The 13502-nt window shown below is 47.1% G+C and overlaps 1 protein-coding gene across 1 annotated transcript in view; it reads left to right on the forward strand.

The window, feature by feature from the left end:
- The window catches only part of DPYD (dihydropyrimidine dehydrogenase), a 602387-nt gene that overhangs the window by 156030 nt on the left and 432855 nt on the right, over positions 1-13502 (forward strand). Inside the window, exon 4 of the mRNA XM_054165155.1 lies at positions 12490-12577. Within this exon, the coding sequence (XP_054021130.1) occupies positions 12490-12577 (88 nt within the window). The remainder of the gene's footprint in view (positions 1-12489; positions 12578-13502) is intronic.

Here is a 13502-nt window from a genome sequence, read left to right on the forward strand (position 1 = left end):
ACTGACCAACATCTGCTCCCAACTAGACATCCCCAACTAGATCAGGTTGCCCAGAGCCCTGTCCCACCTCAGCCTCAATATCTCCAGGGACAATCTCTTGGTGAGGTATTTTAACTTCTGCATCCCACACTGGGTAATGTTTCACCAATTAAACAATGGAAAGTATTCACTGAAAATTAAGTGAGTTTTGTTTGGTTGTTGTTGGGATTTGGTTTGGGCTTTTCTTTCTGTACACAAGAGCAGAGAACTGCTTTATGGTTTGTTTTTTTTTCCCCCTAAGGAAGAAGATTTTGGTACAGAAATTTGTTAGCATTTTATCCTCTCTTTTCCTCATTTACTTTCTTCTCATTTTTATGCCGAGGCATAGCTCAGGGTTTCTTGCATTCCCAGGAGAAATTTGCAACTTTTGTATATTCCTTTTTTTGTTTGTTTGTTTCCTATTTATTTAATTGAAAAATAAAAATCATTACTTTTGAAGTGCCTTACCCTTTCATTGTCCTCAGAGCTTTGTAACCCACTGCGCTTTCTGTGTTGTTGGTTTGGTTTCATTAGCATCCATTTTCATTAGAGGTCAATTGAACGTGTCCAGAGAAGGGCTGGGGAGAGGCCTTGAGCACAACCCTATGAGGAGAGGCTGAGGGAGCTGGGATTGTTTAGCCTGGAGAAGAGGAGGCTCAGGGGTGACCTCATTGCTCTCTACAACTACCTGAAAGGTGGTTGTAGCCAGGTGGGGGTTGGTCTCTTCTCTCTAGCAACCAGCACCAGAACAAGGGGACACAGTCTCAAGCTGTGCCAGGGGAAGTTTAGGCTGGAGGTGAGGAGAAAGTTCTTCACTGAGCGAGTCATTTGTCATTGGAATGTGCTGCCCAGGGAGGTGGTGGAGTCACCGTCCCTGGAGGTGTTCAAGAGGGGAATGGACGTGGCACTTGGTGCCATGGTGTAGTCATGAGGTCTGTGGTGACAGGTTGGACTCAATGATCCTTGAGGTCTCTTCCAACCTTGGTGATACTGTGATACTGTGAATTAGAATCATGCAGTCACAGAATTGTTAGGGTTGGAAGGGACCTCAAGGGTCACAGAATCACAGAATCACCAAGGTTGGAAGAGATCATCCAGTTCCAACCTCCCTGCCATGGGCAGGGACACCTCACACTGTATCAGCATCTCCAGATCCTTCCTGTAATAGAGGCTCCAGAACTGGACACAGTACTCCCATTGGGGTCTCACCAAAGAGGAGTAGAGGGGGAGAATCACCTCTGTGACAGGTTAGGCTGTGCATTGAAGAAAGACAGCTGCAGAATTCTCTAGCTGAATGTTTAGGTGTAAAAAGGAAAACAAGGATTAATTCTAAATGAATTTCATTGGTCAGATGTGTGATGTACCATAGCAAGTATCTCCAGCATTCTTTCTCTCACTCACTCCAGCTCCAGCTTCAGTCTGTCTGACTTTTCGCTTCTTGGCCATAGAGCATGCAACTGACTCTGGACTGCAACTGATAAGAATAACTAACTTCCTTAACAACTGCTTTGAGCTAATGAATTTCCCTTAATGCCTTTTTCCTCTCTCTTTCTTCTTTTTCACCTAATTAACTACTAGGGGAAAGGGGAGGAGGGGGAGAGAGAGGTCTTGGGGGGAACCTGAGGGGGGATTCTCCTCGGGAGGATGGGTGTGTGTGTTCTTTCCTGTGAATTCTTGTATAATATTGTAAATACTGTATATTTTGTGCCTATTCATTGCATTCCATTGTAGAGTGTACTTTTGCTTGTAAAATACAGCCTTCATTCACTTCTCTGGCTGGGTTAGCTGTGCTTCATTGTCGGTGTGTGTGGGCTAAAGCATCACACCACTACAACCTCCCCTGACCTGCTGGCTGTGCTTCTCTTGATGCAGCCCACGATGTGATTTGCTTTCTCTGCTGCAAGTGCACACTGGTGGCTCAATTGAATGAGTTTGTGTGTGTGTACATGCATGACTTTGGGTGCTTATTTTGCACTGGCAAAACTGATAGCTGGTAACGTTGGGGTACTGCATTAATGATCCTTTCACCTGTGCTATTTGGTGCCTGCAAGATTTATAAGCACGCTTGCCTTAATAAATAACTTCAGTGTGGTAGCATGGGAGGAGATGAAGTTAAAGACTGGAAGTTCACTGGGGTTACATAAGTATAATTTAACACTGTTCAATAAGAGAGATAAATTGTGAGCTTAGGTGGATGGGAAAGGTGGCTCTCTGTCATTACGTAGGCACAGGCATGTCTGTAAAGCTGTGCCAAATGAAACTGTGTGCATAAATATCTGTATAAATATGCTGTATTTGCATAGCATTTGTAGGGCTTTGTGGTGGATTGAAAATTCCCCCACCCCCCCTTAACTTTGGCAGACCAGCCCAGGTGGAAGCAAATGGAAGCTGTATTTACAGGCAACCTACAATGGAATATGTACAAAACATACAGGATTTACAATATTTACAGGTATCTACAATTAATAAACAGCACAAGGACTCCCCTGGTCAAAGACTAGGGGAAGCTACTAGTGTGTCCTTTTCTGCCTACCCAGACCCCCCTTGTACAAAAGAAGGGAGAAAGGAGCACAGAAAGTTGCTGTTAGACTTAACCAAAACAATGCAGCCAAGGTCAAGCAGTAAAAAGTTAGTATCTCTGCAAAGAAGTTAGGAGAGGAGAGGAGAGGAGAGGAGAGGAGAGGAGAGGAGAGGAGAGGAGAGGAGAGGAGAGGAGAGGAGAGGAGAGGAGAGGAGAGGAGAGGAGAGGAGAGGGAGAGGAGAGGAGAGGAGAGGAGAGGAGAGGAGAGGAGAGGAGAGGAGAGGGAGAGGAGAGGGAGAGGAGAGGGAGAGGAGAGGGAGAGGGAGAGGAGAGGGAGAGGGAGAGGAGAGGGAGAGGGAGAGGAGAGGGAGAGGGAGAGGAGAGGGAGAGGGAGAGGAGAGGAGAGGAGAATTGTTTTGGTACAACCAGTTTAAGTTCCTTATCTCTCCAATGGGATTGTTTAGAATTACCTTTATTTTCTTTTTGAGACCCAATAGTGATCTATTTACATTTTACTACTTTTCTGCTCAAGATCTGTGAAAAATTTTAAAGGCAGAGCCTGAAGCTACCACAGGGGTTTATTTCTGATATCCTTTTAGGAAGTGGATGTGGGATCTTTTAGGACAAACGGAGGTGGGGGAACACTACTAACAGGATGTTTTCTGAGAGTTGGAAGGGTACATACTCTGAGATTAGCACAGGGCTAAGTTGATCTAATGCTCTGTATTTTCTTATGCAGTCCAGAATTGGATGACCACTTAAAAACCATGAATGTTTCATTTTGTTGGTTTTGCTGTTTGGTTGTTTTGTTTGCTGTGTGGTTTTTTTGTTGTTTCACCATTGGAATGTGCTGCTCAGGGAGGTGGTGGAGTCACCATCCCTGGAGGTGTTCAAGAGGGGACTGGAAGTGGCACTTGGTGCCATGGTTTGGTCATGAGGTCTGTGGTGACAGGTTTGACTCGATGATCTTCGAGGTCTCTTCCGAGCTTGGTGATACTGTGATACTGTGATTCTTTCTTTGGTTTGGTTTTGTTTTGAATAGTGAGCATGTAGCTTTCAATTTAAATTTGGCAGGAGCTACTGGGAGAATTACAGAAATATAATCTCAGTTCCTACCTTCTTGTTTACATTATTTTGCGCTCAAACCATTGTGAAATGAAAGTTGGGATTTCACAGGGTGAGAGACAGTTAAATCAAAAGGACTCAAGGATAACAGGGGACTTGAGCATCTCCTTTATGGAGAGAGACTGAGAGCCCTGGGGCTGTTAAGTCTGGAGGAGAGAAGACTGAGAGGGGATCTGATCAATGTCTATCAATATCAGAGGGGTGGGTGTCAAGTGGAGAGGGCCAAGCTCTTTTCAGTGCTGTGCAGTAATAAGACAAGGAAAAACAGGTATGAGCTTGAACACAGAAGATTTCACCTCAACATGAGGAGAAATGGCCTGCATCAAGAACAGTGTGGCCAGCAGGAGCAGGGAGGTCATTGTGCCCCTGTACACTGCACTGGTTAGGCCGCACCTCGACTACTGTGTCCAGTTCTGGGCCCCCCAGTTTAGGAAGGAGGTTGACTTGCTGGAACGAGTCCAGATAAGGGCAACAAAGCTGGTGAGGGGTTTGGAACACAAGCCCTATGAGGAGAGGCTGAGGGAGCTGGGGTTGCTTAGCCTGGAGAGGAGGAGACTCAGGGGTGACCTTATTGCTGTTTGCAACTCCCTGAAGGGAGGTTGTAGACAGGCGGAGGTTGGTCTCTTCTCCCAGGCAGCCAGCACCAGAACAAGAGGACACAGTCTCAAGCTGCACCAGGCGGGGTTTAGGCTGGATGTGAGGAAGAAGTTCTATACAGAGAGAGTGATTGCCCATTGGAATGGGCTGCCTGGGGAGGTGGTGGAGTCACCATCATTGGAGGTGTTCAGGAGGAGACTTGATGGGGTGCTTGGTGCCGTGGGTTAGTTGCTTAGGTGGTGTTGGATTGGTTGATGGGTTGGATGCGATGACCTTGAAGGTCTCTTCCAACCTGGTCTATTCTATTCTATTCTATTCTATTCTATTCTATTCTATTCTATTCTATTCTATTCTATTCTATTCTATTCTATTCTATTCTATTCTATTCTATTCTTTACAGTGAGGATGACAGAGCACTGGAACAAGCTTCCCAGGGAGGTTGTGGAGTCTCCTTCTCTGGAGACTTTCCAAACCCACCTGGATGCATTCCTGTGCAGACTACCCTGGGTGATCCTGCTCTGGCAGGGGGGTTGGTCTGGATGATCTCTGGAGGTCCCTTCCAACCTCTAATGTGTTGTGATACTGTGATATGGAGACATGCATATGGAATTGAAGCTTATGGTAATTGTCAGTGTATTCCCTTAAGCATGGTATTTTGCCTGTGATTTTTGAATGAATCAATCCCTTGCAGCAGTTTGTGTAAGAACTTTCTGCTGAGTGAGTCTACCTCTTTTATTTATGCTTTTTTGCCTGGATCACCGAAACAGAACCATAGAATTGTCAGGGTTGGAAGGGACCTCAAGGATCATCCAGTTCCAACCCCCCTGCCATGGGCAGGGACACCTCACACTACAGCAGGTTGCTCACTGCCACATGCAGCCTGGCCTGGAAAAACCTCCTGGGACGAGGCTTCCACCACCTCCCTGGGCAACCGACACGCAATACCTCTGGTGCAGCACATGCACTCTGCAATATCTATTATGGTATAGTCGAAGGATAATTTATTGTCAGATAGAAAAATAGGTCAACACTAATGTCACTCGATGATCAACCCCCGAAGTTTAATAAAACACCTCAGCAGCATGCTCTCTGCACACTGCCTGGTGTTCTATTAGGACTACAGTACCTTGCAGTACCTAGCTAGAGCGGGAGTGTAATTACTGAGCTGTCAGAGTGATAAGTGGGATTAATGGCAGCCTGGTGCACTTCAGTCTGCAGAGTGCTCAGAGAATCGGAAGATAGTATTATTAGAAGAGAAAGTCTGGACTGGCATATTCATGGCACCCTCCTCTCCTCCCCAGAGCTCCCACTTAAGTTTGAGTTACTCTCCCCTCCCTCCCTCCCCTACCCCTCCCCCACCCCTCCCCCCCGATAGTTGACATTTTTAACAGCTGTGATGTGTGAACTAGTTCCAAATACATAGAATACATAGAATAAACCAGGTTGGAAGAGACCTTCAAGATCATCGCATCCAACCCATCAACCAATCCAACACCACCCAAACAACTAACCCATGGCACCAAGCACCCCATCAAGTCTCCCCCTGAACACCTTCAATGATGGCGACTCCACCACCTCCCCAGGCAGCCCATTCCAATGGGCAATCACTCTCTCTGTATAGAACTTTTTCCTAACATCTAGCCTGAACCTCCCCTGGCGCAGCCTGAGACTGTGTCCTCTTGTTCTAGTGCTGGCTGCCTGGGAGAAGAGACCAACCTCTGCCTGACTACAACCTCCCTTCAGGTAGTTGTAGAGAGTAATAAGGTCACCCCTGAGTCTCCTCTTCTCCAGGCTAAGCAACCCCAGCTCCCTCAGCCTCTCCTCATAGGGCTTGTGTTCCAAACCCCTCACCAACTTTGTTGCCCTTCTCTGGACTAGCTCCAGCAAGTCAACATCCTTCCTAAACTGAGGGGCCCAGAACTGGACACAGTACTCGAGGTGTGGCCTAACCAGTGCAGTGTACAGGGGCAGAATGACCTCCCTGCTCCTGCTGGCCACACTGTTCCTGATGCAGGCCAGGATGCCATTGGCCCTCTTAGCTGCCTGGGCACACTGCAGGCTCATGTTCAGTCTACCATCGACCAGCAACCCCAGGTCCCTCTCTGCCTGGCTGCTCTCCAGCCACTCTGACCCCAGCCTGTAGCTCTAATAATTTAGTGAAGGTGCTTGCTGGCCAGAATGGGTACTGCTTATTCTGTTTACTGCCATTCCAGTCAGTTTTGACATGAGATTGTTCCAGTTATAATCCACAGAGATGTATGTTAAGTGCAATTCTTTTGGTCTTGGGCACAGACCTGTTGTATTTTAAAGGGAACCACATTCAGGAAAGGGAAAACCAAAAAAAAAAAAGCCACCATGAATTGCTGCCTTTTAAAAATGCATAATGCTCCTCTTCTGTTCCTTCCTTACTGCCTTCCTGGTGGTGTATTTTTCCTGCTGTATCTCCTTCCCCCACCCCCCCGACTTCTAGTAATAACATTTTGTTGGCTTTCAATTTGTTCCACAACCCACAGGGGGTTTTGAATATCTCCTTCTGTGGAGATATTCAAAACCTGTCTGGATGTGTGATCTGCTCTAGGTGATCCTGCTCTGGCAGGGGGATTGGACTGGATATCTTTTGAGGTCCCTACCAGCCCCTAACGTTCTGTGATTCTGTGAAATGCTAAGAGCACCCTCCTGGCTTGGTGCTGTGGCCACATCAAGTCTTTGAGGTCTGGACTGGCCTGTCTTTGCTTGTTGAAGCATTTCTATCATGTGCCTGCCAGTGGGGAGTGCTGGGCCCTAACTGCCACAGCTGCTGCTGTTCTGCCAGAGCTTTCTGATATCCTGACTAGCTGAACCCACTGTGGTGTTGAGCCTCTATATGGCTTCATCACATTTCACAGCTTTTGCAGCTTCTGAGAACTGTATTCCTTGAAATATTTCCTCTGGGACCTTTTCCCCATGATTAGCTCTGTGAGAAAATCCAAACAGCCACTACCATGTGTACAGAATTAACCAGGTTGGAAAAGACCTTTGAGATCATCAAGTCCAACTTACCACCCAACACCATCTAATCAACTAAACCATGGCACTAAGTGCCTCATCCAGTCTTACTGTAAACACCTTTAGTGATGGTGACTCCACCATCTCCCTAGGCAGCCCATTCCAATGGCCAATCTCTTTTTCTGGGAAGAATTTCTTCCTAACATCCAGCCAAAACCTCCCCTGGCACAGCTTGAGACTGTGTCCTCTCATTCTGGTGCTGGTTGCCTGGGAGAAGAGACCAACCCTCACCTGCCTACAACCTCCCTTCAGGTAGTTGTAGAGAGCAATAAAGTCTCCTCTGAGCCTCCTCTTCTCCAGGCTAAACATCCCCAGCTCCCTCAGCCTCTCCTCACAAGGCTATGCTCCAGACTTCTCCCCATCTTTGTTGCCCTTCTCTGGACATGTCCACCATCTCAACATCTTTCTTAAACTGAGGAGCCCAGAACTGGACACAGGACTCAAGGTGTGACCTAACCAGTGCTGAGTACAGGGGCAGAATAACTTCCCTGCTCCTGCTGGCCACACTGTTCCTGATCCAAGCCAGGATGCCATTGGCCTTCTTGGCCACCTGGGCACACTGCTGGCTCATGTTCAGCCTACTATCAACCAGTATCCCCAGGTCCCTCTCTGCCTGGCTGCTCCCCAGCCACTCCGACCCCAGCCTGTAGCACTTCATGGGGTGGTTGCAGCCAATGTGCACCTTCAAATTTCGCTGGTTCTGTGGTGTCTGCAATACTCAGCTAGCTGGTAGTAAAGAGGAAGATGTTAAAGTTTGAGGCTGGTACTTTTAGTGTCTTAGGTATAAACAAGAGTAGGAACTTTCTGGCCATCTTTGAGTAAAAAGGTAAACAAAGTAGGGGACTGGGTACAGAACAGTAGTATGGCTGTGTCTGCATCATCCCGTTTGCCTGCTGACTAGGACATAGTTTGCTGCACAAACTATCCTGTCTCCTTTTCACTTCTCTCTGTGCCTTTGCATGGCTTGCTCACTCGCCTCTCTCCTGACCTTCTGCTGGCTCATTGTATCTGTGAGGTACCAGGAAGGGAAAGGTGAAGGAGGCTGCAGGCAGCCCTCTGGGCTGTCCAGGGTGGGTGTAGTTCTGTACAAGGGGATCCTTGTGTTTGTTTTTTTTCTGAATTACATGTAAATGTGTTTGGTCCAGAGCCATTGCATTTTATACTGCTGGACTTCAGCTTACTTGTTGTTAATACAACTTTCATTTTGCTTCTGAGTTCTGAGTTTGTGTTTCTGGGGATTTCACTCTGGGAGGTAGTTTCCAATTAGTTGGGGGCTGTGTGTGTGATCTCAACCTACTGACTTTGCCTTCTCTCTTATTCCACCCTTAATTAAAAAAAATAAACAAACAATGAGAAGAAGAAAACAAAATCAATGTGTGTGATTGACAAAGTCAGGCCAGTTTTTCATGGCAATATTTCAGGCATTTCATTCCTTTTGGTGAGCTCTTCACTTCTGCCAATGACAGTACAAGGGGCAATGGTGGAAGCTGGGGCACAGGAAGTTCCATGGAAACATGAGGAAAATTATTTCCCTTTGAGGGTGACAGAGCCCTGGAACAGGCTGCCCGGGGGGGTTGTGGAGTCTCCCTCTCTGGAGATATTCAAAACCTGCCTGGATGTGTTCCTGTGTGATCTGCTGTAGGTGCTCCTGCACTGGCAGAGGGTTGGACTGGATGATCATTTGAGGTCCCTTCCAGCCCCTGAAATTCTGTGATTCTGTGATTCTTTGGCTCTGCAGTCCATAGGCCTCTGGCAGCTTTTCTGTGTTTGAAAATATTCTATCTCAGTGAGTTCCACTGTGGGGTTTTTTTTGTCTATCACTACATGACAATAGTTCAGGTGGGCTTGTGGAGCTTAAGTAGTTGTGCTCAGATAATACATAAGCCCCTAATTTTATTTCATTTCCTAAAGACTGCTCAAACTAGTTTACATATGTTCTTTATGTTAACAAAACAACATTGAAAAAGCATCAGGAATGACTTCATGAACTTCTCTGTTGAGATCTCACCTGCAGTACTGTCTACAGGTCTGGAGCCCTCAACACGGGAAGGACACGGACCTGATGGAGCAGGTCCAGAGGAGGCCATGAAAATGATCAGGGGGTTGGAGCAGCTCTGCTATGAGGACAGGCTGAGGGAGCTGGGGGTGTTCAGACTGGAGAAGAAGGGGCTCTGGGGATACCTAATGGCAGTCTGCCAGTACCTGAAGGGGGCTACAAGAGGGATGGAGAGAGACTGTTTGCAAAGGCCTGGAGTGACAGGATGAGGGGAAATGGCTACAAACTAGAGCAGAACAGATTGAGATTGGATGTGAGGAACAGGTTCTTTAGTATGAGGGTGGTGGAACACTGGAAGAGGTTGCCCAGGGAGGTGTTTGAGGCCCCATCCCTGGAGATATTCAAGGTGAGGCTGGACGAGGCCCTGGGCAACCTGATCTAGTTGGGGATGTCCCTGCTGACTGTGGAGGGGTTGGATTGGATGAGCTTTGGAGGTTCCTTCCAGCCCAGAGCATTCTATGATTCTATGTTTCTATGAATCCAAGGATAATTAGTAGTGTGGTATTTGACCTATATTAATCATTGATCTGTAAACCCCAAAGTGTGTGCAAATACTTTAGTGTTCTTTACAGTTATAGGCTAATGGCTAGGAAATTTCCAGAGGCAGTGACTAGAAAATAGTTAAAGGTAAATAAAATTACCTTTGGACACAGAACAATGACATAGATAAGCTCCAGATAATCCCATTGGCTTGCTAATGTGGCTAAAATCACTTGCATAATTTAATCTTTCTCTTTCCTGCTTCTACACTGCAGCTGCTCCTAGCTGGTGCCTTTGCTTGGCTTTGCTGACCTTGGCTGTGTTCTTTGCTGTGGCCAAGTACTAGCGGGGCTAGACTAACTCCTTTCTCCTTTTCTCCTCTTTCCCTTGTACAAGGAGGTGTGGGGGGAAGGAAGAGTGGAGAGAAGGAGGCTGTTGGTAGCTCCCTGGCTTTGTCCAGAGGGGTCTCTGTGCTGTTTATAACTTGTAAATATATCTCCTGTACATATTCATTGCATTTCATGTTTCTAGATTTTAGTTTGCTTATAGATAGAGCTTCATTTACTTCCAAAACCTTCTGAGCTTGTCTGGTGATATATTTTGGGGTGCAATTGTCCAAATTTATGTTCGGGGGGGGGGTGGGGGATGTAATTCCTAAACCCACCATAGTGTTTAATAAAGAACTATTTTAGTTGTCTGGCTGATTTTTAATTACCTCTTTTTTATTATTGCTGTTGTTAGATTGGCTTACTGCACCTTGCATAGACTACCCTGAGGTCTTGCACCTTCACTGATGACTATGCAGGAAGAGGCAATAAATTGTTGCTACTTAGTATGTTCTAATATACAGTTAGGTGGTTGGCATTTGGGATTGCAGGAAGAGGATCCTGGGGATTTCAGCTGGGAGCATGCACATCACTGCTGAAGGGTTTTCAGAACCCACAGACATACCACAGGAAACTTGTAAAGTGACTTGAAAATTTACATACATACATACATAGAATAAACCAGGTTGGAAGAGACCTTCAAGATCATCACGTCCAACCCATCAACCAATCCAACACCACCCAAACATCTAACCCACAGCACCAAGCACCCCATCAAGTCTTCTCCTGAAAACCTCCAGTGATGGTGACTCCACCACCTCCCCAGGCAGCCCATTCCCATGGGCAATCACTCTCTCTGTATAGAACTTTTTCCTAACATCTAGCCTGAACCTCCCCTGGCGCAGCCTGAGACTGTGTCCTCTTGTCCTGGTGCTGGTTGTCTGGGAGAAGAGACCAACCCCCACCTGGCTACAACCTCCCTTCAGGTAGTTGTAGAGAGTAATAAGGTCACCCCTGAGTCTCCTCTTCTCCAGGCTAAGCAACCCCAGCTCCCTTCTAGCAGCCATTCTTCTTCTTTGGCACATACAGCACAAAGCAATTGCTTCCTCCGTGGAAATGCTACTGCTGTTGTTGTGAAGTTGTCCAGCATCCAGGATTTAATTCACAGTGACACTTACAGAACGTGGTTAATACATTCAGATTCACAGCACAGATGTTTTTATCAAACACAAAAATGAAATGGTCAGAAGTGTAGCACTGTGGGATTCCAGGATAAAAATTATTTCTGTGTAATTAGCTATGTACTTGGGCATGTGTAGTCCATATGTTTGTGACTGCATTCTACTGTGGAGAGAACAGAATGTAACTAGTCAGTGCTGAATGCAAGTCAGTAATGATCCGGTAGTGCTTGAGAGTTTACACACAAATCTTATGACAATACTCAGCTAAACCTCATGAAGTTCAGCAAGACCAAGTGCAAGGTCCTGCATCTGTGCTGGGGCAATCCCAAGCATCAATACAGGCTGGGCAGGGACTGGCTTGAGAGCAGCCCTGAAGAAAAGGACTTGGGGTTGCTGGTGGATAAGAAGGTCAACATGAGCCAGCAGTGTGCACTTGCAGCCCAGAGAGCCAACCAGAGCCTGGGCTGCAGCAAGAGATGTGTGGCCAGCAGGTCGAGGGAGGTGATTCTCCCCCTCTGCTCCACTCTGGTGAGACCCCACTTGGAGCACTGTGTCCAGTTCTGGGGCTCCTGCAGGATCTAGAGTTGCTGGAGGGTGTCCAGAGAAGAGCCACAAGGATGATCAGAGGGCTGGAGCTGCTCTGCTATGGAAACAGACTGAGGGAGTTGGGGCTGTTCAGTCTGGAGAAGAGAAGGCTCTGAGGAGACCTTCTTGTGGCCTTCCAGTATCTGAAGGGGGCTACAAGAAAGCCTGGGAGGGACTTTTTAGATTGTCAGGGAGTGATAGGACTGGGGGGGATGGAGCAAAGTAGAAATGGGTAGATTGAAATTGGATGTTAGGAAGAAGTTCTTCCCCATGAGCGTGGTGAGACACTGGCACAGGTTTCCCAGGGATGTGGTGGAAGCCTCATCCCTGGAGGTTTTTGAGGCCAGACTGGATGTGGCTGGATATGGCTGTGAGCAACCTGCTGTAGTGTGAGGTGTCCCTGACCATCCTTGAGGTCACTCCCAGCCCTGACAACTGTGTGATTCTATGATTATTCCTTTGTGCCTTATCTTCTCCCACAAGAACTTGAAACCTTTACACCATTGGGAGCGTTTGTTCCACGTCCTCTTGACACATTTACTTTTATTCCTGTAGGTGCTTGAAGTGTGCCGATGCTCCCTGTCAGAAGAGCTGCCCAACGAATCTGGACATCAAGTCATTCATCACCAGTATTGCAAACAAGGTAAACTCAGCCTTTGCAGTACTACATGGCAGGAGCTAACAGCAGTTACTTGGAGTTCTGCTGGTGAGGTTGCATTTCAAGGTTTACCTTTGTGAAGTCTTAAAAAAACCCCACAGAATTTACAACAGATGATTCAAACTTCAACAGTCAGCTCCTTTCCAATTATGTTTGCTGCTGTTTTGTGCAGATCCATTTCTTCATGGCACTTTTTCTAGAAAGTTTGATGGTTTTCAGGTCATAGAATCACAGAATCAACCAGGTTGGAAAAGGCCTCAGAGGTCACCAAGCCCAACCTATTACCTAATACCTAACACCTCATGACAACTAAACCATGGCTCCAAGTGCCACAGCCAATCATGTTTTGAGCACCTTCAGGGATGGTGACTCCACCACCTCCCTGGGCAGCACATTCCAATGGCCAGTTATTCTTTCTGGGAAGAACTTTCTCCTCACCTCCAGCCTAAAGCTCCCCTGGTGCAGCTTGAGACTGTGTCTTCTTGTTCTGGTGCTGGTTGCCTGGGAGAAGAGACCAACCCCCTCCTGGCTACAACCACCCTTCAGGTAGCTGTAGACAGCAATAAGGTCTCTCCTGAGCCTCCTCTTCTCCAGGCTAAACAATCCCAGCTCCCTCAGCCTCTCCTCATAGGGATGTGCTCCAGACCCCTCCCCAGCTTTGTTGCCCTTCTCTGCACATATTCAAGTATCCTTCTTAAATGGAGGAGCCCAGAACTGGACACAGGACTCAAGGTGTGGCCTAACCAGTGCTGAGTACAGGGCAGAATGACTTCCCTGCTCCTGCTGGCCACACCATTCCTGATCCTGGCCGGGATGCCTTTGGCAGATATTTCAAGTAAATAAATCTAGGAGATTGGAGTATGCATTCTAGGCTAATTGAAGTCCCTGTCCTGCTTCTGAATTTTACTTC

Source organism: Dryobates pubescens, chromosome 11 (assembly GCF_014839835.1).
Source record: "Dryobates pubescens isolate bDryPub1 chromosome 11, bDryPub1.pri, whole genome shotgun sequence".
Lineage (NCBI taxonomy): Eukaryota > Metazoa > Chordata > Aves > Piciformes > Picidae > Dryobates > Dryobates pubescens.